Below are 22364 nucleotides of genomic sequence, written 5' to 3'. Positions count from 1 at the left end.
CCACCATCTTTGAACTATGATTCCTTATCTCTTAAATGGGATTAGTTTTCCTTGTCTTATCTCAGGAATGGGGGCTTCCTCAGAGGATCTGAAAGATATGTATGTAAAAGTATAAGACAAAATGAAAATATGAAGGAAATAATATACAAACTTAAGGTACCATCATCCTGTTCCATCAGGATTGAGAGTAAAAAGTGGTAGCTTTTGAATAAATGGATGTTTTACAACCCTTTTGAAACACTGTTATTCTACTCCACAGACAATGGTACATGGACTCAGCTCTGGTTGGTGTCAGATTATCATGAGCATGGATCCCTCTTTGATTATTTGAACAGATACACAGTTACTGTGGAAGGAATGATAAAACTTGCTTTGTCCACAGCAAGTGGACTTGCACATCTCCACATGGAGATTGTTGGTACCCAAGGTAACTCAAGTACTTATGTTATTGAAGCTTTAAATTCCAGTGAATATAATGTCTGTTAGAAAATTTTGTAAGTCAGCCCAAGTGAAGATGTTTAAAATGAGGTTTTTAATATTACTTTATCTTTCTGTTGAAAATCTCAGAGTTAAGAATATGGGTATTTGTTTAGAGATTCTCTAGTCATTATAACAATACCTACATGTTTGTGAATTCTTAAAAGTAGCATCTAGAGTTGTGATTTTTGAGGATTTTGATTTTAGAATTCAAGTCTGAAAAAATGTGTGTTTCTGTGTAGTAGTACAAAATGTAATGTGAAAATTCTTTTTAAAAATCAACATGCCACCTAATGTTATATGGCCAAATAATTATATTTGACCCCAAGATAAGAGTCATGACTGCATGAGACAGTTTTATAGATGAGAAAATAGTATATGAAATTTTAATTATGAAATTGTTATGGTATGATTTTTGTGCCATGTAGTATATAAAATGCTAATGTATCTCTCTCCTCTAGTGATTATCTTCTTGCCCTGGTGACTCTCTCATTCCTCACTTTACATGTTATTTCACATCTTAGCCTTCCTCATCTTTGTAATTGTTACTATTGGTGATTATACCAGTACTATTGAATTATAATTCACATATCCTATAGTTCACCTGTTTTAAGTGTGCAATTCTGTGGTTTCTAGTATATTCACAGAGTTGTACATCACCACAGTCCATTTTAGAATGTTTTCATCACTCCAAGAAGAAGCACTGTGCCCGTAGCAGTCACTCCCCATTTCCTCCCAAACTCCTTAGTCCTGAGTAACCACTAATCTACTTTCTGCCTCCAAAGATTTGCTTATTCTGGACATTTCCTATAAATGGAATTGTATCATATGTGGTCTTTTGTGACTGACTTCTTTCTCTTGGCATGTTTTCAGGGTTCATCCATGTTGTAGCATGTTTCAGTATTTTGTTCCTCTTAGTGGCTGATTAATACTCCCATTGTTTGGATATACCATATTTGTCCATCAGTTGATGGGCATTTGCATTGTTTCCACTTTTGGCTTTTGTGAATAATGCTGCTGTGAACATTGGTGTACACTTTTTTTGTGTGTGGGCATATGTTTTCAGTTCTCTTATACAGTGGAATTACTGGATTATACAATAATGGTCTTGAGGCACTACCAGACTGTGACTATTTTTTCCAAAGTGTCTACACCATTTTACATTCCTATCAGCAGTTTAGGAGGGCTCCAGGGAGTCTACTGTTAGTAGTAAAGATTATAAATTAAATACTGAGTACATTACAGTTGGTAAGTAAAGGAAGTGGTGTACATGCTTGGTTCTTGGACTGAAATATCAGGCTATGATGAGAGTTCCATAAATAATTCATAGGATGTCAGCAAACTAACATCTTTAACTCCCCATCTTTGAATTGGTAGACTTACATTTTTTGAGCACCATCTTATTTTCTCCATTTTCTTTGAATAAATATAATTTCAGCAACTTTTGATATAATGATTCACTTGAGGTTGTTTAGTAATTGTCCAGGTATTATGGGCTGAAATGCTTTGACACTGGGATAGGAGAACAGGCTTTGAACCTAAAGGGGAGAATTGTGATTGCTATCACTTTTTAAGCAATTGCATTTACTTTTTGTTTCTTTAGGGAAACCAGCCATTGCTCATAGAGATTTGAAATCTAAGAATATCTTGGTAAAGAAGAATGGAACTTGCTGTATTGCAGACTTAGGACTGGCAGTGAGACATGATTCAGCCACAGATACCATTGATATTGCTCCAAATCACAGAGTGGGAACAAAAAGGTATGCTTGTAAATAGTGTTTATTATCTTCTGAGCTCAACTTCTTTTTAATTTCCTTCTCATTTATGTGTATTATCTTCTGAAACTCAAACCTGTACTTTATTAGATTGCCCACAGGTAGAAGATCTCATGGTCTTGCCTGCTCTGAAGCCAAGGTTACCTGACTTTTAAAGATGCCTGCTGATGAAAGGTGGCCCTTCCAGAAAATATCATTCGTGGCCCTTCCAGAAAAATTATAATAATAATAGGAGCTGATGTTTATAGGGTACCCAGTATGTGCCAGTCATTTTTATGGGTTATATATATATATATAATTTTTATGGGTATATATATATATATGCTTGGTTCTTGCTTAATATATATATATATATATATATATATATATATTCATTCTCTCAGTTAATGCTCTCTTCAAATGCTGTACTGTAGCTAGCCCAACTATTTTCTTATTTTTAGTTCCTGGAACTATACTTTCTTCCTTAGAATTTCTGCATGTGCTGTATCCTAGAGCAGACTTTGTCCTGCTATTTCCCTGATTTATAGTCACCCTTCCTTTCCTAGAGGAAGCCCTTCCTGGACTGTGAGGCGCCCTTCCCAGGGGCTCTCATAGCAAGCTGTGAAGCTGGGCCATTAAGGCACTGAGCACATTATAACTCTCCATTTACATGTCTTTATATTCCATTGGATTGCAAGCTGCTTGAGATCAGGCTTGTATTCCCAGCATCCATTATAGCACCTAATACATAGTAAGTCCTTAGTAAATATTTGTTGAATCTATGAGTTTTCTAAAGAACATAACTAGGTAGGTGTCATTGCCTTCATTTCACAGAAGAGGAAACAGCCCCATAGATGTTAAATAATAAGGTCAGCCTCACCTGAAGAGCTGAGATTTGAATTTAGGCCTTTCTGACTCCAAAGGCCTTACTGTGTATATCACAGCATGTTGCCACAATGTATCTTCACACTATTGCCTCCACCTTGGATAGAGCCAAGCTTTATTCTATCTCAGTTGTATCTGTGATTTCTGGATTCGACGAGGACTCTCAGAACTCTTGATGTGGGGATTCAGGAGAGTGATTGCTACAGTTCTTCATGGATCCTGATCTGTAACTTCAGGAGGGTTTTTAAAATTCCAAAACCCTACAATGAGGCATCAGTAGGAAGACTGGCATTCATTTTTTTATCTGTTATTTTGTTCCCTGGATTATGTCCTCATCCTTCCTTTTCATCCTATTTTAGTGAGAAGACTTCTAGATTAAAATATATGATCCCTGCATAGTATTTGACAAAATGGGTGGTATATGTTAAGACATTTATAATAGTCATGATTGTTATATATGTGTCTTTCATTGGAAATGAAGATCATAAGGCAGATAAGATAGCATGAAATTGCTGTTTCAGCTTTTCATGGCATTTAGTTGACATCATTAATTTTCAAAGCAGTGTGGATATTTAATATTTTCTTGAGTCTAATATTTTAGTTATATAATATTGTGTGTGTGCGTATCTTCACATATATGAATAGAGATATCTGAAAGGTTGTTCATCAAAGCATTAATGATTTTTCACTTTGTACTTTATGAACTTTGAGAACATTTTTATAAGAAGCATGAGTCATTTTAAAAAGCAGAACCATGCTAAAAGGGAAGAAAAGTCTTAAAGTTAATACCAATTTAAAATATATATTTAAAAAAAAATTCTCAGTAGGAAAAGAAAATATGTGAAACAGTTCAAAAGTAGTATGGCTACTATTCCATAAAGTAAATTGCTGACTTCTTTTTTAGGTACATGGCCCCCGAAGTTCTAGATGATTCCATAAATATGAAACACTTTGAATCCTTCAAACGTGCCGACATCTATGCAATGGGCTTAGTATTCTGGGAAATAGCTCGACGATGTTCCATTGGTGGTAAATTTCTCCCCCTCTCCCAACAGTTTGTCATGAACAGAAAGTTAGTCCAGGATAGCCGCTTTTTTTTTTTTCTTTAAGATTTTTTTTTTTTTTTAAGATTTTATTTTTTTATTCATGAGAGACACACACAGAGAGAGAGAGAGAGAGAGGCAGAGACACAGGCAGAGGGAGAAGCAGGCTCCACGCAGAAGCCCGACATGGGACTCCATCCTGGGACTCCAGGATCATACTCTGGGCCAAAGGCAGGCACTAAGCCACTGAACCACCCAGAGATTCCCTTTAAGATTTTTATTTATTTATTTGACACTGAGAGATGGTGGTAGAGAGCAATCACAAGCAGGATGAGTGGGAGAAGGAGAAGACTCCTCACTGATCAGGGAGCCCAATGCGGGGTTCAATGCCAGGACCCTGGGATCATGACTGGAGCCGAAGGCAGAAGCTTAACTGACTGAGCCACCCAGGCACCCTGTCGTGTTTTTTTTGTTTGTTTGGTTTTTTTCATTGAATGAAATTATACACATTAGTAGTCAGAAATTATATTCACCAGGTGATCACTGAGAGTGCCAAAGAAAATAATGGAGATAAAACTTGCAGTGGGGGGAAATGACATGACATGACATGCTTATTCTAGTGTATTCTTTTTCTATTTCCATTTGAATCTTGGGAAACATCAGAAACCAAGCCCTTGTTATCTTGGAATATAGTTATTTATAATGGATGACTGCTTGAGAGGCCACTCAGGAAGCTGTTTCTACAGCATGTACCTGGGTCAAACTCATTTTCCCCCCTGAGAGCGTGGTTATTTTCTCCAACTTCTTAGCTGGAAGTTACATATACAGAATACAGTTACATTACCATTACACTAGTTTTTAAACAAGTTTATTTTAGCTAAAGTTTAGTTTTAGATTGAGCACTTTTAATATTTACTTGCGGAATAGTTTCTTATGCTTAGGGGCCCAGGCTTGGTTGAGACTTGGGTTTATGTGGCAATAAGAGGGAGAGCATGTCTCTGTATTATATAGCAAAGAGGACAGATCCAAGTAGAGGTAAAGGACTTGCACCCCAGATTTGCTTGTAGGATTTACATCTCCATGGTAGAGTGTATATCCCCTGTACCAAGTGAGAGGGTGAGCACTCACAGGTTAAAAACTATCATTTCTTGCACATGAGGCAAAAATGTTAATCAAGTCATCATAGCTCATAGTTAACCGTCATTAAAATAGCCTTTGCTGATCCCCTAGTGATATGTAGTTTCAGGGTGTGGGCCCAGTACCAACTCAGAGAGATGGGTTGTTGATGCTTGTTGATGCAGATGTGGATGAGATAGAGCAAGCTAGAAGCCCTGTTCCACTTCGCTAATTTATTAATGGAACCCTGAACTAGGACTCTCAGCTATTCCTGGACAAAGAATGATCTGGCATTAGCTGAGTAAATTCTTCAAAAACAATTTCTTTTAACCAATATAGGAATTCATGAAGATTACCAGCTGCCTTATTATGATCTTGTACCTTCTGATCCATCAGTTGAAGAAATGAGAAAAGTTGTTTGTGAACAGAAGTTAAGGCCAAATATTCCAAACAGATGGCAGAGTTGTGAAGTGAGTATTGATTTTGGATACTACACAATTTTCTAAACTGCTTCTGCTTGTATGTGGAAATTTGTTACTTTTTTTTAAGGAAAATAGACACAAGAATTTTTTTTCTTTATCTTTTTTTTCATGGCAGTTAAACCAGTGAGTGAAAAACATAATTTGGTTTTCCTGTTCAATCTCAAGTACATCAAAAGGGCCATGGAGCATTTGCAATGACCATCAGTGTGTCAGAATAGTATTTAAATCTACCAGTGAACCAAGGCACCTGCATTTTCATTTTATCTGTTTTTTACATGGAGCATTCAGTCCATTTACTGAATGTGCATTACGTTTAATGCACTTATCAGTATAGACGGGTTTAAATTCACCATCTTTTTTCTTTTCTTTTTTTTTTTAAGTGCACTTCCTAATCCCTATCACCTATTTAACCCATCCCCCCACCCATCTCCCCTTTGGTAACCACCAGTTTGTTCTCTGTAGTTGAGAGTCTGTTTCTTGGTTCCTTTCTCTCTTGCATGTGCATGCGTTTGCTTGCTTTTTTCTTTGCTTGTTTTTTTCTTTCCTAAATTCTACATATGAGTGAGATCACATGGTGTTTGTCTTTCTCTGACTAACTTATTTCATTTAGCATTATACTTTCTAGCTCCATACATGTTTTTGCCAATGGCAAAATTTCATTCTTTCTTACGACTGAGTAATATTCTATATATACCACACCTTCTTTATCCAGTCATCTGTTGATGGACACGGGTTGCTTCCATAGTTTGGCTATTGTAAAATAATGCTGCAGTGAACATAGGGGTACATTTATGCCTTTCAGTATTTTTGTATTTGGGGTGTAAATACCCAGTAGTGCGATTCCTGGATCATAGGATATTTCTCTTAATTTTTTGAAGGAATCTCCATAATATTTTCCACAATGGCTTCACCAACTTGCATTCCCAGGAACAGTGCAAGAGGGTTCTTTTTTTCCACATCCTTGCCAACACTTGTTTCTTGTGTTTTTGATTTTAGCCATTCTGACAGGTGTGAGGTGATATCTCATTGTAGTTTTGATTTGCATTTCCCTGATGATGATGGTAAGCATCTTCTTATGTGTTTGTTGGCCATCTGAATGTCTTCTTTGAAGAAATATGTCTTCTGCCCATTTTTTAGTTGGATTCTTTGTTATTTTGGTATTGAATTGTATCAGTTCTTTATATCAGATACATCATTTAAAAATATCTTCTCTAGTCACTGGGGTAACACAGTTCAGTTAAGCATCAGACTCTTGGTTTTGGCCCAGGTCATGATCTCAGGGTTTTGAGATTGAGCCCCAGGTTGAGCTCTGCACTCAGCGCAGTCTGCTTAAGACTCTCCCTCTGCCCTTCCCTCACTGTCTCTCTCTCTCTCTCAAATAAATAAATTAATTTTTTTTAAAAAAATTAATTTTTAAAAATCTTCTCCCATTCAGTAGGTTGCTTTTAGTTTTTACTGATCATTTCCTTTGCTGTGCAGAAGCTCTTTATTTTGCTGTAGTCTCAGTTTATTTTTGCTTTTGTTTCCTTTGCCTCAGGATACCTATCTAGAAAAATGTTGCTATAGCCAATGTCAGAGAAATTACTGCCTGTGCTCTCTTCAAGGATTTTTATAGTTTTAGGTCTCACATTTAGGTCTTTATTCCATTTTGAGTTTATTTTTGTGTGTGGTGTTAGGAAACGATCCAGTTTCATTCTTCTGCTTGTTAACTGTCCAGTTTTTGCAACACCATTTGTTGAAGAGACTTTTTCCCATTGTATTCATTCTTCCTTTGCCAAAGATTAATTGACCATATAATCGTGGGTTCATTTATATGTTTTCTGTTCTATTCTATTGATCTGTATGTCTGTTTTTATGCCAGTATCATACTGTTTAATTACTACCACTTTGTAATATAACTTGAAGTCCAGAGTTGTGATACCTTCAGTTTTGTTTTGTTTTTTACCAAGATTGCTTTGACTCTGAGGTCTTTTGTGGTTCCATACAAATTTCAGGATTGTTTGTCTTAGTTCTCTGAAAATGCTGTTGGTATTTTGATAGGGATTGCATTAATTATATAGATTGCTTTGGGTAGTTATAGGCATTTAAAAAATATTAGTTCTTCCAACCCATGAGCATAGAATGTTTTTCCATTTCTTTGTATCGTCTTGAGCTTCTTTCATCAGTGTTTTATAGTTTCCAGAGTACAGGTCTTTTACCTCTTTGGTTATGTCTATTTGTAGATATTTTATTGTACTTGGCATAATTGTAAATGGGTTTGTTTCCTTAATTTCACTTTTGCTGCTTCATTATTAGTGTATAGGAATGCAACAGATTTCTCTACATTGATTTTGTATCCTGCCACTTTACTGAATTCATTTATCAGTTCCAGTAGTTTTTTTGGTGGAGTCTTTGGGGCTTTCATATGTAGTATCATGTCTTTTGGAAAGAGAAGGCACCTGCATTTTAAACGAATGCATCGGGGACGCCTGTGTGGCTCAGGGGTTTAGCACCCGCCTTTGGCCCAGGGCGTGATCCTGGAGTCCCGGGATCGAGTCCCACATCGGGCTCCCTGCAAGGGGCCTGCTTCCCCCCATCTGACTGTGTCTCTGTTCTTGCCCCTTTCTCTGTCTCTCATGAATAAATGAATAAAATATTACAAAAAAATAAATAAATGAATGCATCCTTTTGATCAGGTCAGCCCAGAACAGTAGAATGGGTGCTGGATGGAAATTAAGAAGCCTGTATTTTAGACCAACCTGGCCACCATTTCTGAGTCTGACTTTGGGCAAATCATTTCAGTTCACCAGATCCTAACATGCCTTTTAAAAGGAGGAAGCTGGATAAGGTGATTGGGAGGATGGGTCTGATGATTTAACATCTTATTCATCCAGTTGCCTGTGTGACCAGGAATGTGGGTAAAATGCTTTCCAGCAGTGTCTGAGATTCTCAACCCCAGGTCTTACAAAAATTTTAGAAATGCTTTTGTACTTGTAAATTTAAAGAATTCATAAGACAGATCTTATTTAATCTATACTTAATTGCTAGTTGTCACTATTATAATACTGGCAAGAGAGAGCATTTTCCTCCAGATGTGAAATTTTATAATTTAAAAGGAATAAAAAGATGGCGACCTAAGTAGTTGGTTTTACATCTCAAAAGAACATGGGACTTAATAGTCAGGACATCAAGAGTGCTCCTTGGCTACCTCCAACAAAGTCAAGTGTCCAGGCCCAGATAAAATACATCTCATTGTGCTCAGAGAATTTACATGTTTAACAAATGAAATTGGGCTGGATTTTGTCTTTTACAGATTTGATCTTGATATTGCAAAGTGCAAACTTGAAGTATTAATGCACTCATTAAATAAATAGAGCACGTTATGAAACAGATGGCTTTTTAAGCATGAGGAAAAGTTATCAGAAAACATTAAGAGGGCACACGGAATTTGTAGTTACTGTCATATCATGCTGAATTAATGCCACTGGTGTCATTTTTGTTTTTTCTCCATTTGGTTAGTTTTCTATTTCACTTTTCAGTAATTCAGTCTTATACTTTTCTGGAGTTTTATAAATCTCCTCTCAAAAGTTGAAACACATTAAGAACATGAAACTGTGATAGAATGACTGAAGAAGTATATTCTTGAACCTTCCTATCTTTTCTAGTCTGGACTTGTGGCTCTCTAGGCCAGCTGTGTAGCTTTCATCTTGGGATAGCCCTCACTGTTTGTCCTGGGTTCCCTTTGTCTCTGTGATAGTGAACCTTCCTTCCTGGATCCCATGACTTCATGTTTCTTGGTGTATTCAACTCTCCCCCTTTTTTAAGTCTCTGCTCAGATGTTACCTTGTTAGTGGACATTTAAAATATCACCTTCTTTCCCATGCATATTTTTAGCTCCTTACCTAAATGATGTTTTCCTTAGCAATTACCACTGACAGTCCACATATTTTATTTGTTTGTTAATGATATGCTTGGCTCCCTAGAATGTGAGCTTTATGAGGGCTGGGATTTTGTTTGTCCTCTGTTGTATCCCCAGTACCTAGGATGGTAGATGGTATGCTCTCTATAAATTTGTTATTTTGTGGAATGAGTGTATGTGATGGGCATTTGGTCCTTTTTATCTGGAAATGAATGTTCATTTTTAGGAAATGTCCCTGAAGTATTTCTTTGACTTGTTCCCTTCTGTTTTCTTCTGTTCTCTTTCTTACACTACAGTTTTGAATGTTAGACCTCTTGAAGAGGCCTTCTCATTTTCTTCTCTTTTCCATCTTATCCATCCCTGGTTTTTCCCTACACTTTCTGTGAGGTTTATCAACTTGTATCTTTTTTCCTCAGGTTTATTTTCCAATTCTTTTGTCAAGTTTTTCCAAAGTCAAACAAAAAGCAAAAAAAATTGTCAGATGAATCTGAGTATTTTCTTCTATCTCTTTGAGGATATTAATAATAAGTTGTTGATATTTTCTTTTCTGTACAACTGTTTTGTCCGAGGAGCTTTGTTCTGTTTGTATAAGCATTCATACCGCTTTCTCTGATGTCTGCTCAAACTCCAGTTTTCTTCATGTTTAAAGACAGGACACACTGGAAGCTGATGGAAGCTTTGTGCACATGAATGGAGTTTATCCATTGTGACCTTCAGGCAGACCTTACTGGGTTGCTTCCTTGGGAAGCCCCAATGTCAGTATCTTCAGGTCTTTCCTCTTGGGCTCACATTTCCCAGAGAAGACTCTTTTAGTCTCTTGCCTGGAGGAGTATCTACAAGTTGCTGGCTGTGTTTTGGGGAGAAAACCTATGATTTTATCATTTAGTGAGTTTTCAGTGTGGAATTTTGCCCCCATCTTTCCCAAGTCAGAAATCTATTTTACCCCTCAGATACAAACTTCTAGTCTTTTGCTAGGGTGGGGTTGGGGGGCAATCACTTAGCTCGGTAAAGCTTGGGGACGGGGAGGTATCTGGGGTTCCAGCACTTTTGGGTGATCCTCCTATTTTTTAGTTTGAACTTTCCCTCAGAGGAAGTTCTTAGTACAGTTAATTCCTTGGTTAATTCTCAATTAACTCCGTGCAGTTAATTCCTTGGTTCTAGGGGGAGTTTCTGTGTGAATTAAGTTCCTTTTTTGCCTTATACAGCCTTGGTTTGGGATTCAGCTTTTTTAGTCCTGCTAAGTAAGCCTTCATCCATCTGCTTTCCAGGTGCTGACACCAGTACCCTACTGATGGGAATTGAAGTCATTTCTATTCATTTGCTATAACAAATAATGCAGAAACATAGCAAAATAAAAAAAAAAAAATTGAACGTATGTCACTTAGAAATTGTACAGAGTTCAGATCTTATCCAGATGAATAGAGAGGGGTGCACTCATTAATTATTTTTCTTCTATTTTCTTGCAGGCCTTGAGAGTAATGGCTAAAATTATGAGAGAATGTTGGTATGCCAATGGAGCAGCGAGGCTTACAGCTTTGCGGATTAAGAAAACATTGTCACAACTCAGTCAACAGGAAGGCATCAAAATGTAGTTCTGCAGCTTTGCCTGAACTCTACTTTTCCTTCAGATCTGCTCCTGGGTTTTAATTTGGGAGGTCAATTGTTCTACCTCAGTGAGAGGGAATAGAAGGATATTGCTTCCTTTTGCAACAGTGTAATAGGTCAATGAGAAACTCCCCAGGATTTCTTTGGACCCAGGAAACAGCTGTGTGGGTCCTTTCTGTGCACTATGAACACTTCTTTCCCAGGACAGTTACAAGATGTTGTGTAGTCTACCTTTATTTTTTATTAACACAAAGCTTGGGTTTTTTTAAAAAAAAAAGATGATTGCTGGTCTTAACTTTAGGTTAACTCTGCTGTGCTGAAATCATCTTTAAGGGTAAAGGAGCTGGATTGTTGAGTTATACGAAACATTTCTTATTTTTAAAGAAAGTGATTTATTCCTGGTTAGTACATTCTCAGAGGATTCTGAACCACTAAAGAGTTTCCTTGATTCAGACTTTGAATGTACTGTTCTATAATTTTCAGGATCTTAAAACTAACACTTATAAAACTCTTATCTTGAGTCTAAAAATGACCTCATATAGAAGTGAGGAACATAATTTATGCAATTGTATTTTGTATACTGTTACTGTTCTTTCACATATTCAGAACATTACATGCCTTCAAAATGGGATTGTACTATACCAGTAAGTGCCGCTTCTGTGTCTTTCTAATGGAAATGAGTAGAATTGCTTAAAGTCTCTGTGTCTTAAAAGCTATAGTATTTTAATTCCAAAAGTTTATTTATCTGGGTAACCCAGACTTTTTCTGTTTTGTTTTTTGGAAGATTTTTTTGTAGTATGTCATTTGGTATTCTATTTGAAAATGCCTTTCTCCTACCAAAATGTGCTTAAACCACTAAAGAAATGAAGTGGCATTAATTGGTAAATGTTATCATGGTCATTTTTGAATATTCTCACATCAAGCTTTTTTTTACATTTAAATTGTGTCGTCCAAGTATACCTTAAAAAAGGCAAGTGGCACTAGATGCTTATAGTACTTTAATAATTTAAAACTTGTGGCATACAGACTAATTTTTCTAAAAGGGAAAATTTGTCTAGCTGCTTGTGAAAAGTTGTGTGGCATTCTGTAAGCCATTTTTTTCTTTATCTGATCAAAGACAGTGTTATTTTTTTAAGAAATGAATTACATTTAAAATTAAGGTATGGTTAATGTTAAATAATAGGCCTTTTTCTAGGAAGGTAAAGGTAGTTAATCATTTGAGTAGATAACAGGTGTGCAAGAGAGTCACATTTGTTGCATAGGAGTCAGTGTTCGGTGGACTTTCTGTCTTTGTAACTAAGGTTAGAGTTAGTGTGGTTCTGAGGTCTCACTCCACTTTGAGGAAGGCAGCTTCTAATTCAGTCTTTCCTTCTGTAAGCAGATACTGCAACTGCTTACTTTATATGGTTAGGTAATAAGTTTAGTACACCCTTGATATTTGGGAGAGTGGTAGCTAAAGAACATTCTGAATATAGGTTCTCCATTTACAGATGTTTTGAGTCAAATTCAGTGTTTCAAGCAAACTCGTCATGGTCTTCACACTAAGTTGAAACTAGTTTATGATACCTGGTTTTTACTTCCAGTGCTAAAAGTCTTTTAGACTTTTAGACAGTTTTCAGAGTTCTCTTTATCACTGTGATCTTATTCTGATGGGAGAAAAAACTATTATAGCAATGAGGCAAGACATTGACTTTATACTGCTATCAATTTCCAGATGAAAGGGTCAGAATAACCTTTATAGTATTTGGTCAGTAAGAGATAGTGGCCATTTATGCTGACTAAGCTGCATTCTGATCATGTCTTATCTCTTATACATAGAATAAATTTGAAAGACTATTTGGTCTTAAAGCCAAAGTAATTTTAGAATGAATGGCATATGCATAGGAATTTAGTGTCAATTTCATGTGTTTAAAAACATCATGGGGAAAATGTGCTTAGAGGTTAATATTTTGACTCCAAATTTGTGTTTTTTTTCTGTAGTTACCATGATTTTGTCAAAGCAAGTGAATGAGTTTGAGGGATTTGGTTTTATAATTGTCTTATATTTCCTGTTTAATAATCTCTAGCTCAATGATTAGGTACTTTTTTCCCCCTTTGGCCATTTCTAAGCCTACCAGATCTGCTTTATGAAATCCAGGGGACCAATGCTAAAACTATTTTTACATAATTTTAAGAACATACCAAAAGTTCTTACCTGATTTAAAATTGTGATACATGATTTCTCACTTTCGTATAAGGTAATCGACTTAAGATATATTCTTCATTAAGTCAAGGTTTGAGTTGGAATTATACTATTCTTGCCTAAGTGGATAAAATGTACTTTTGGTGAGTCAGGGAATTTTTCTTAAAGTTGGAGTTTAGTTCTAAATTGGGTTTATATATTACTGCAGCAAATTCCTTTTTTGGCTATTGACAGGTTGATAAGCCCCAATTAGTTAATATTGAAAATGAAAGTCACTTAAAAATGAAATAGATCATGATTACTATGGCCATAACTGCAGATGTGTCTAACTAGAGTATTAATTTTGTCATTTAGAAACACAAGCCTTTGTTTATACTGCCTATCTTCAGATGCTCACCTTCCAAAATTAAACTTGGCTTAACACATACCTTTAGGCCAGTTACCTGTCCACATTCATTTCACCAGTACCCCGGAGGAATGGGGATGAAGGAGGGATGACCCAGTGAGGCACAGGTATCCCTGGTCCTTCCTAACTTTAGTTTCAGTTTCTCTCAACTTGCCTTCCTGCTGGTCCCTGACTCAGAGACCAGTTGTCTTGCCCCTACCATTCCCCACCCATTTCCCCTCAGCAGCCTTTTGACTGAATAGCTGCTTTTGAAATCTAGAGTAAAATGATTGATGGAAGTGTGGGACATGCTTCCATTCCCTTGAGTCACTGGATGTTGCTGGGAGGGATCTCCAGGTTTGGAGATTGGGTGGACAGTCGCCCTGCTGGCTGCCTTGTTGTGACTTTAGCTATAGCCAAGGAATGGGAAGGCAGCAAGGTAGCAGTTATGGCAATAGGAGTTGTGCCAGAAGCAGTGGCAAATCATATCCTCTATAGGACAGGGTAAGGTCTGAAGAGCTGAGCCTGTAATTCTGCTGTAGTGATAGTGCTCAAGAAGTGCCTTGAGTCTGTGCACAGTGCCATGGTTAATAACATCAAGAATTCAAAATTTCAGTTCTTGTTAAAAAATTTAAGTGGTCACTTGGCCATTTTGGAACTCATGCATGAGCTACCTTTAGTTCCCCTTCTACATCTGAGAACTGTCCCATATAGAATATTTTATAAAACAAGATGGCATTGTGCTAAGTAAAATGCAGAACAAAATCAGTATCCCATTAGACATGTCATATTCAGAGTTTATTTTTATCCTTGCACTGAAAGAATGATTGTAAATCAATGGTTTCTTTTTGTTTCTTGACTGTGGCAGTGTTCTGGCTCCAAATGATGGAGATTCCAAATAAGGTTCTGTTACAGCTTGGCAGGAAATGCCAGTTCAGATATTTGTGAGATCCTAAAGAATAGATCTGGACACACATTCAGTAGCTTCTTGTGTCTCTGTTTTGGAATGCTGGACTACCCATGGGCCCTCTCTCTAGGAATGCTGGAATTCTAAGACATTCTGATGATTGTCAGTACATTTAAACTTTTCAACACCATTATGCAATCTTATTTGTGATTGTAAACTTTTAAGAATGTGGTTAATAACATTCAACCTGTTTCTTAAGGCTGAAAAAAAGAACTTAAGTGAATTTGTTTTTATTTTTTAAAAAGATTTGTGAATTGAATATCATGAACCGTGTTTTACTATCCCTTTTTCACATTGTGCCAATGGATGGGGTGTTTGATATTTCTTTATATGTCAAGGAGATGCTTCAAAATGTCAATCGCTTTAAACTTAAATTACCTCTCAAGAGACCAAGGTACATTTACCTCATTGTGTATATAATGTTTAATATTTGTCAGAGCATCCTCCAGGTTTGCAGTTTTATTTCTATAAAGTATGAGTGTTATGTTGCTAAATTACTCAAATGGTACTGTATTGTTTATATTTGTACCCCAAATAACATCTTCTACACTTTGTTTTCTGTATTTTATTGTATTTGTGCAAAATTCTTTTGGCTTTATCAGTGTGATCTCTGCCCTTTCAGATGTGTACAGAAAATGTCCATATAAATTTTCATTTTAGTTGAATGCCTTTGAGAAACCTGTAAAGAGGAAAGAAACAAAAAACTGCAGTTCCCCATAAGTTTTTAAAAGTTGTATATTGTATTTGTAGTAATATTCTGAATGAGTTGTAAATAGGAAGTAGAAGAACAATGCTTATGTCAAGTCCTAACACTACAGTAGAAAAATGGAAGCAATGCAAATAAATGACTTTTTTTCCCAAATGCTAGTGGAATAATTTAAAATAAAGTGTGTATATTGGATTGAGCCATGCTGTTATGAAATGTAGTTGCTGTAGATAGACATTTGAATTTTTGGATTATTCCCCAGTACAAGTTACACATAAGGTGGGTTAAGAAGTGCCCACCTGCCCCAGAGCGCCTCCATAGGTGTGGTGGCTTCTTCCCCTGTGCACAAGGGTTGCTAATCTGTCAGTGGATGGGGTAGGACCTGCCTACTGGTGAACTATTTTCACTCACAGATTTGCTAGGGTTGTGTTAAAGTGATGTTATTATTTTGATTCTCAAAGTTTTGCAGTTCTTTTCAAAGGAAATTTAGGGTGTTTTCATCTTCTTTCCTAATGTTAGGATTTCTGAGAATTGGCACAATTTGTAAAAATAGGCTTTGCTTTTTTTTTTTTCTTAAGTAAATTTGAACAGTTAGTATGCTGAGAGTGGGAACTTGGCTCATGAGAGAACTGGGCAGATAGCGGATGAAGAGATGTGGCCCCAAACTCTTGACTAACAGTTGGGAGAGGTTTTGTGGATTGGCTTGTTCTTGCATTAAAGATTATCACTTCAAAAAAAAAAAAAAAAAGATTATCACTTCAATTCAAAGACTGGATTTAGGGATTTTTTTTTTCTTTCTCCATAATAAAGAAGACACATCACTAGGATGTAAAACTTTTGTTGAAAGATGGAAAAAAGTGAAATTATTTTTAAAACAGATTCAGAGAAACAGCAGAACCAGCTTTATACTGGTCTCTTTTAATTTAGAAAAAGTGTTTTTGTATATGTGGTCTCATGGACATATCTTGCAACTCTACATTTTTTTTTTTAATTTTACAGTTAAGGATTTACAAAACAATGGGACTACTCTGAAAGATGAGTAGAAAAACTTTATCTTATGAAAACCAAGGCTCAGTCATGCATGGTTCAGCCATGCATAATTTTTAAGAATTGGGGAAAAAACAAATAATATTAAACCATTACGGAAATAAAGGATTCTGTATGAGAGCTAAAGAGAAATGGAAAAGGTAAGAAACTTAAGATAACTTTTCAATTAGAAAAAATCGAATTATAAAGGGATTGGCAACTTAAGTATTTCAAAGGGGGAAGAATCCATTGAAGGGGAGTAAGAAAAATCAGAAATAAAGGGTAGTATTGATGTAGACCAATTATAAAATGTGCACCTACTGTGGTAGGCAGCACTAAAACACTTGGGATCTTAATGTAATATAGATGGTGTACAGGGAGGTCTGGTTCTTTGTTTAAAGGGAGGTGTGATTGATAAACTATTTGGTAATGTTAGACATTTAAGTTTTTTTAAAAAAGTTTATTTAGAGTGTGTGTGTGTGCAGGTGAGGGGAGGGGCAGAGGGAGAGAATCTTTAAGCAGACGCCCTGTGGAACCTGAATGTGGAGCCTGTCTTGAGGGCTCCATCCACTAGCCTGTACAATCACTACCTGAGCTGAAACCAAGAGTCGGATGCTCAAACTGAGCCACCTAGGCGCCCCAAAGTTAGACAAAACTACATGGGAAAGGTTATGGACATCAACTATAAAATAACATTAGAATTGCTGTTTGGCGGGGCACCTGGTTGGGTCAGTTGGTTAAGCATCTACCTTCGGCTTAGGTCATGATCCTGGGGTCCTGGGGTCAAGTCCCACACCAGGCTTCCTGCTCAGCGGGGGTTCTGCTTCTCCCTCTGCCTGCTGCTCCCCCTGCTTGTGCTCTCTCTGTCAAATAAATAAGATCTTTAAAAAGAAAAAAACCAACTGCTTGGCACCCCTGATACCCACAAGAGGAGTTAGGTGGTCATTGAATTCATAAGCTGAAATAGATGTGGACACTCAGTGAAAGATGGATTGAATGTACTTATTTTTGAGATTTAATTCCAGATGTGGAGAGATGACTGCACTTGTCATTACCTAGTGTTTGAGTTTTTCCAAGTGCTTTCATATGTATGATCACCTGATTTTTACAACTAGGACAGATGGTGGCCAACTGAAAGTGTCCTAAAAAGGGTACAGAGGACTGAGGGGAGCCTGGCAGTCCTTCCTTTAGGGAATGGCTGAAGGTGATCTGGGTGTGGATTTTTATTTTTTTTTATTTTTTAAAGATTTATTTATTTGCCAGAAAGAGAGCACAAGCAGGGGGAGCAGCAGGCTCCCCAGGGAGCAGGGAGCCTGATGTAGGGCTCAATCCCAGGACCCTGGGATCCTGACCAGAGCTGAAGACAGATGCTCAACCAACTGAGCCACCCAGGCATCCCTGGGTGTGAATTTTTAGGAGTGAGGCCAGAGAGGGCAGATACTGTGTAAGGGGCTCAGAAGTAGCCTTCTCTCTTTCCCTGGCCTTCCACTCGGTGAGCTTCTTTCTCTCCTGGCTTGTTCCTGCAAGTTCTGATTTGGGAATTCAAAGCCTTGTCACTTGGGAGGCCAGTGGCAGCTGACCAAGCCCCAGAGCCAGCATTGGTGCTCACCTCAGCCTCAAGGACAGGGAGGACGTTGAAAATCTCTCATAAAAACGACAAAACCCCCCAAAACCTAGAAAGCTGAACATTCTGGATGTCCTCAATGTGTAGCAGACCTACCTGGTTCTGAACAGGCTAGAGCAGTTAGTACAGATAGAATACCAAGGACGACCTATAGGTGCCCTTCTCTCGGGTTCCTGATAGGGGAGGCTCAGGGAGGGCAATGGGTACAACAGAGCAGACTTATACACCAAGCTCAGATCTTTCCTTTTCCAACTACTGGATTCACAAGAGTGTAGGGAAGGTAACTCCTGCCGCCCTGAGCTCCTCTAGCCAGCTCAGAAGGGCTGGGCATCCATCCTGTGGTTGTGACTCAGATTTAAGGCCTGCAGATTTGGGATTAGGTTGCCACTCTTCAGTAGGCCCCAGAGTGTCTGGTATTTCTATATCTAATCTTAAAGCGTGCTTGGGATAACAGTCCCCTTGCGAATCTGTGAGTCAAGACCAACGGAGGGACTGTGGGTTTATGGATAATTCTTGCACTTTCGGGAAGTTTCAGGGATTTTTGGTTGGGAGGATTTGCATACAACAAGCTTTCCAAAATGAAGGCAAAAAATAAGGGCAAAATAAAAAGATAAAAAGACGATGTTGCCTGTGGATCTGCTTTTAAAGAAACCCTTCAGAATGAAAGTAAATAACAAGATGGGCACGAATCCACAGGATGGAAGGAAGACTACTGGAAATGGTAAATATGTGAGTAAATATAAAGAATTGTATAAATGTATTGCTGACAACATTACCACAAATGTATTGGCTTACAACAATACCCATTTGTGATCGCACATTTCTGTAGTTCAGAAATCCAATATAATGTGGCTGAGTTGGTTCTCTGCACCATGTTTTAGAAGGTCAAAATCAAGGTATTGGCTGTACTGCATTCCTTCTGGAGGCTAAAGGATAAATTGACTTCTAAGTTCATTCAGATTGTTGGTAAAATTTGGCTCCATGCGGTTGTATGACTGAGGTCCCCATTTCCTTGCTTACTGTCAGGGGAGCTATTCTCAGTCCCTAGAAACCACTCACAATTCTTGACTATTGGTTCCTTTCCTCCATCTCCAAAGCCAGCAACAGTAATATGGGTCCTTCTCACAGTTTCTGATCTCCTCTTCCGCCTCATCTCATTTCTCTTCCACTGCATTTCTCTCTGAATGACTCTTCTACCTCCCTCTTCTATTGTTCATAGATTACGTGTGATTGCATTGGGCGCATCTGAATAATCTAGGATCATTTCCCTATTTAGTAACATTAATTTCATTTGCAAAGTCTTTTTGTGGCAGTATCTTGATTAAATAACCAGAGGATGGGAATCTTGGAGAGACACCTACCCACACAATAAATGTATTTTTTTTCTTTTTTAAATGGCATGTTACTGTATAAAGCAATAACTATAACACTATATGTTGGGTTTATAACATAGATGCAATGTATATTATAATAATAGCACAAAGGAGGGAGTAAGAAATGGAGCTATATTGAAAGTTCTGTATTTTATTGGAATTATGTTAGTATTCATCTGAGGAAGACTGTGATAAATTGAAACACATATTATTGTCCCTAGAGCAAGCACTAAAACAATACTAAAAAAAAAAAAGTTAAAAAATCAATAGAACTTAAAATGGTACACAAAAGTAGGCAGTAAGAGAGGGACAGAAAAGAAAAAAGATATGGCACCTTTGGAAAACAAATAGCAAAATGGCAGCCATAACTCTAACCATACCAATACTTTCATTAAATGTGATTGGACTAAATACTCAAAAGGTAGAGGGGCACCTGGATGGCTCAGGATTGAGTCCCACATTGGGCTCCCCTCAGGGAGCCTGCTTCTCCCTCTACCTATGTCTTTGCCTCTCTCTGTGTCTCTCATGAATACATAAATAAAATCTAAAAAAAAAAAAAAAAAGGTAGAAATCATTGGAATAAAAAAAGCAAGACTCAACTATATGGTGTTTATAAGAGCCACATTTTAGATTCAAAGACAAACCGTTTGAAAGAAATGATATGGAAAATATATACCAAGCAAAAGGTAACCATAAGAAAGCTGGAATAGCTACATTAGGCAAAGTGGGCTTTGAGACAGAAATATTGCTAGAAATAGAGGACAGTTCAATCACTTGAACGGTGATTTTAAAAGTGTCAATATATTAGGCAGGGAGATATAACAACTATTAATGTATATGCACTTAAGAACAGAGCCCCAAAATACATGCATGAAGAAAAAGTGACAGATTTGGAAGGGGAAATAAACAATTCAACAATAATACTTGGAGATTTCAATATCCTACCCTCAATAATGATAGAACAACTGGACAAAAAACATATAAAAGAATGCTGTTAGTCAACTTGTCCTGACATTTGTAGAACACCACCCACCAGACAGCAGAACACACATTCTTTTCAAGTCCACATGGAACATTCTCCAGGGAAGACCATATGCTGTGCTATAAAACAAGTCTCAACAATAAAAAAAAAATTGAAATCATAGAAAGTATCTTCTCTAACCATATTGAAATTAAATTAGAAGTCACAACAGAAAGAAATCCCCAAATATATAGAAATTAACGTATTTTTGAAAGAACTCCTAAGGAAATCACAAGAGAAATTAGAAAATAATTTTAACTAAATGAAAATGATGGGACGCCTGGGTGGCTCAGTGGTTAATTGTCTCCCTTCGGCTCAGGGCGTGATCCTGGAGTCCTGGGATCGAGTCCCACATCGGGCTCCCTGCATGGGGCCTGCTTCTCCCTCTGCCTGTGTCTCTGCCTCTTTCTGTGTCTCTCATGAATAAATAAATCTTTTTTAAAAAAATGAAAATGAAACATCCAAATCTATGGTATATAGGTAAACCACTGCTGAAAGGGAAATTTATACTTAAATATAGGTTTTTATGGGATCCCTGGGTGGCTCAGCGGTTTAGTGCCTGCCTTTGGCCCAGGGCTGGATCCTGGAGACCCGGGATCGAGTCCCATGTAGGGCTCCCGGCACGGAGCCTGCTTCTCCCTCCTCCTGTGTCTCTGCCTCTCTCTATGTCTATCATAAATAAATAATAAATCTTTAAAATATATATATATATATATAGGTATTTAAATATAGCATATTTAGGGACGGCCTGGGTGGCTCAGTGGGTTGGTGCCTGCCTTTGGCCCGGGAAATGATCCTGGAGACCTGGGATCCGGTCCTGCATCAGGCTCCCTGAATGGAGCCTGCTTCTCTCTCTCTGCCTCTCTGTCTCTCAATAAATAAATAAAATCTTAAAAAAAATAAATATAACCTATTTAAATACCATAAGATACAAAATCCTTAATATAATGTTAGCAAACTAAATCCAGCCACAAGTAAAAAAGTTTATACACCAGGACCAAATGGGGTGTACCATAGGGCTGCAAGCTTGATTTATCATCTTAAAATCAATTTCTTATACCATATTAATAAAAGAAAGGATAGGGATCCCTGGGTGGCGCAGCGGTTCGGCGCCTGCCTTTGGCCCAGGGCGCGATCCTGGAGACCCAGGATCGAATCCCACGTCAGGCTCCCGGTACATGGAGCCTGCTTCTCCCTCTGCCTGTGTCTCTGCCTCTCTCTCTCTCTCTGTGACTATCATAAATAAATAAAAATTAAAAATATATATATAGCATCATGTTATGTGCAAATAGTGAGAGTTTTACTTCTAAAAAAAAATAAAAAAAATAAAAGAAAGGATAAAACCCATATGATCAACTAGACAACAGGAAAAGCATGGGACAGAATTCAACACCCATTCATGATAAATACTCAACAAAATAGGGATAGAAGCCACCTTCAGCCTAACGAAGGACTTGTCAATCTATGAAAAACCACAGCTAACATACTTAATGGGGGGACAGTGCTTTTCTTCTGAAATCAGGAACAAGTCAAGAATATCCACTATCATTATTTCTATTCAACATTGTAGTGGAGGTTCTATCCAGCTCCCAGTCTCCTTCTCCCCAAAATGATTAAAGTCATTTAAAGTGGGGGGGGGGGCAGTAAAACTATCTTTATTCACAAATGACATGATCCTGTAAGATTTTAAGGAATCCACAAAAAAACCCTAGTAGAACTAGTAAATTTAGCAAGGTTGTAGAATATAAGTCCAATACACACCCAAAATATCTATTGACATCCCCTATATTAGGAAAGAACAATCCCCCCAAATTAAAAAA

At 37.4% G+C, this 22364-nt stretch overlaps 1 protein-coding gene across 2 annotated transcripts in view; it reads left to right on the top strand.

The window, feature by feature from the left end:
* The window catches only part of TGFBR1 (transforming growth factor beta receptor 1), a 58311-nt gene extending 42655 nt beyond the window's left edge, over positions 1-15656 (top strand). For both annotated transcript variants that reach the window (XM_041762762.1, XM_041762763.1), the window contains exons 5-9: positions 260-427; positions 2081-2237; positions 4021-4145; positions 5615-5745; positions 11122-15656. In XM_041762762.1, the coding sequence (XP_041618696.1) occupies positions 260-427; positions 2081-2237; positions 4021-4145; positions 5615-5745; positions 11122-11247 (707 nt within the window). In that variant the 3' untranslated portion in view covers positions 11248-15656. The remainder of the gene's footprint in view (positions 1-259; positions 428-2080; positions 2238-4020; positions 4146-5614; positions 5746-11121) is intronic.
* Positions 15657-22364: the final 6708 nt, after the last annotated feature.

Source organism: Vulpes lagopus, chromosome 7 (assembly GCF_018345385.1).
Source record: "Vulpes lagopus strain Blue_001 chromosome 7, ASM1834538v1, whole genome shotgun sequence".
Lineage (NCBI taxonomy): Eukaryota > Metazoa > Chordata > Mammalia > Carnivora > Canidae > Vulpes > Vulpes lagopus.
This window is presented reverse-complemented; position numbering and strand designations above follow the sequence as displayed.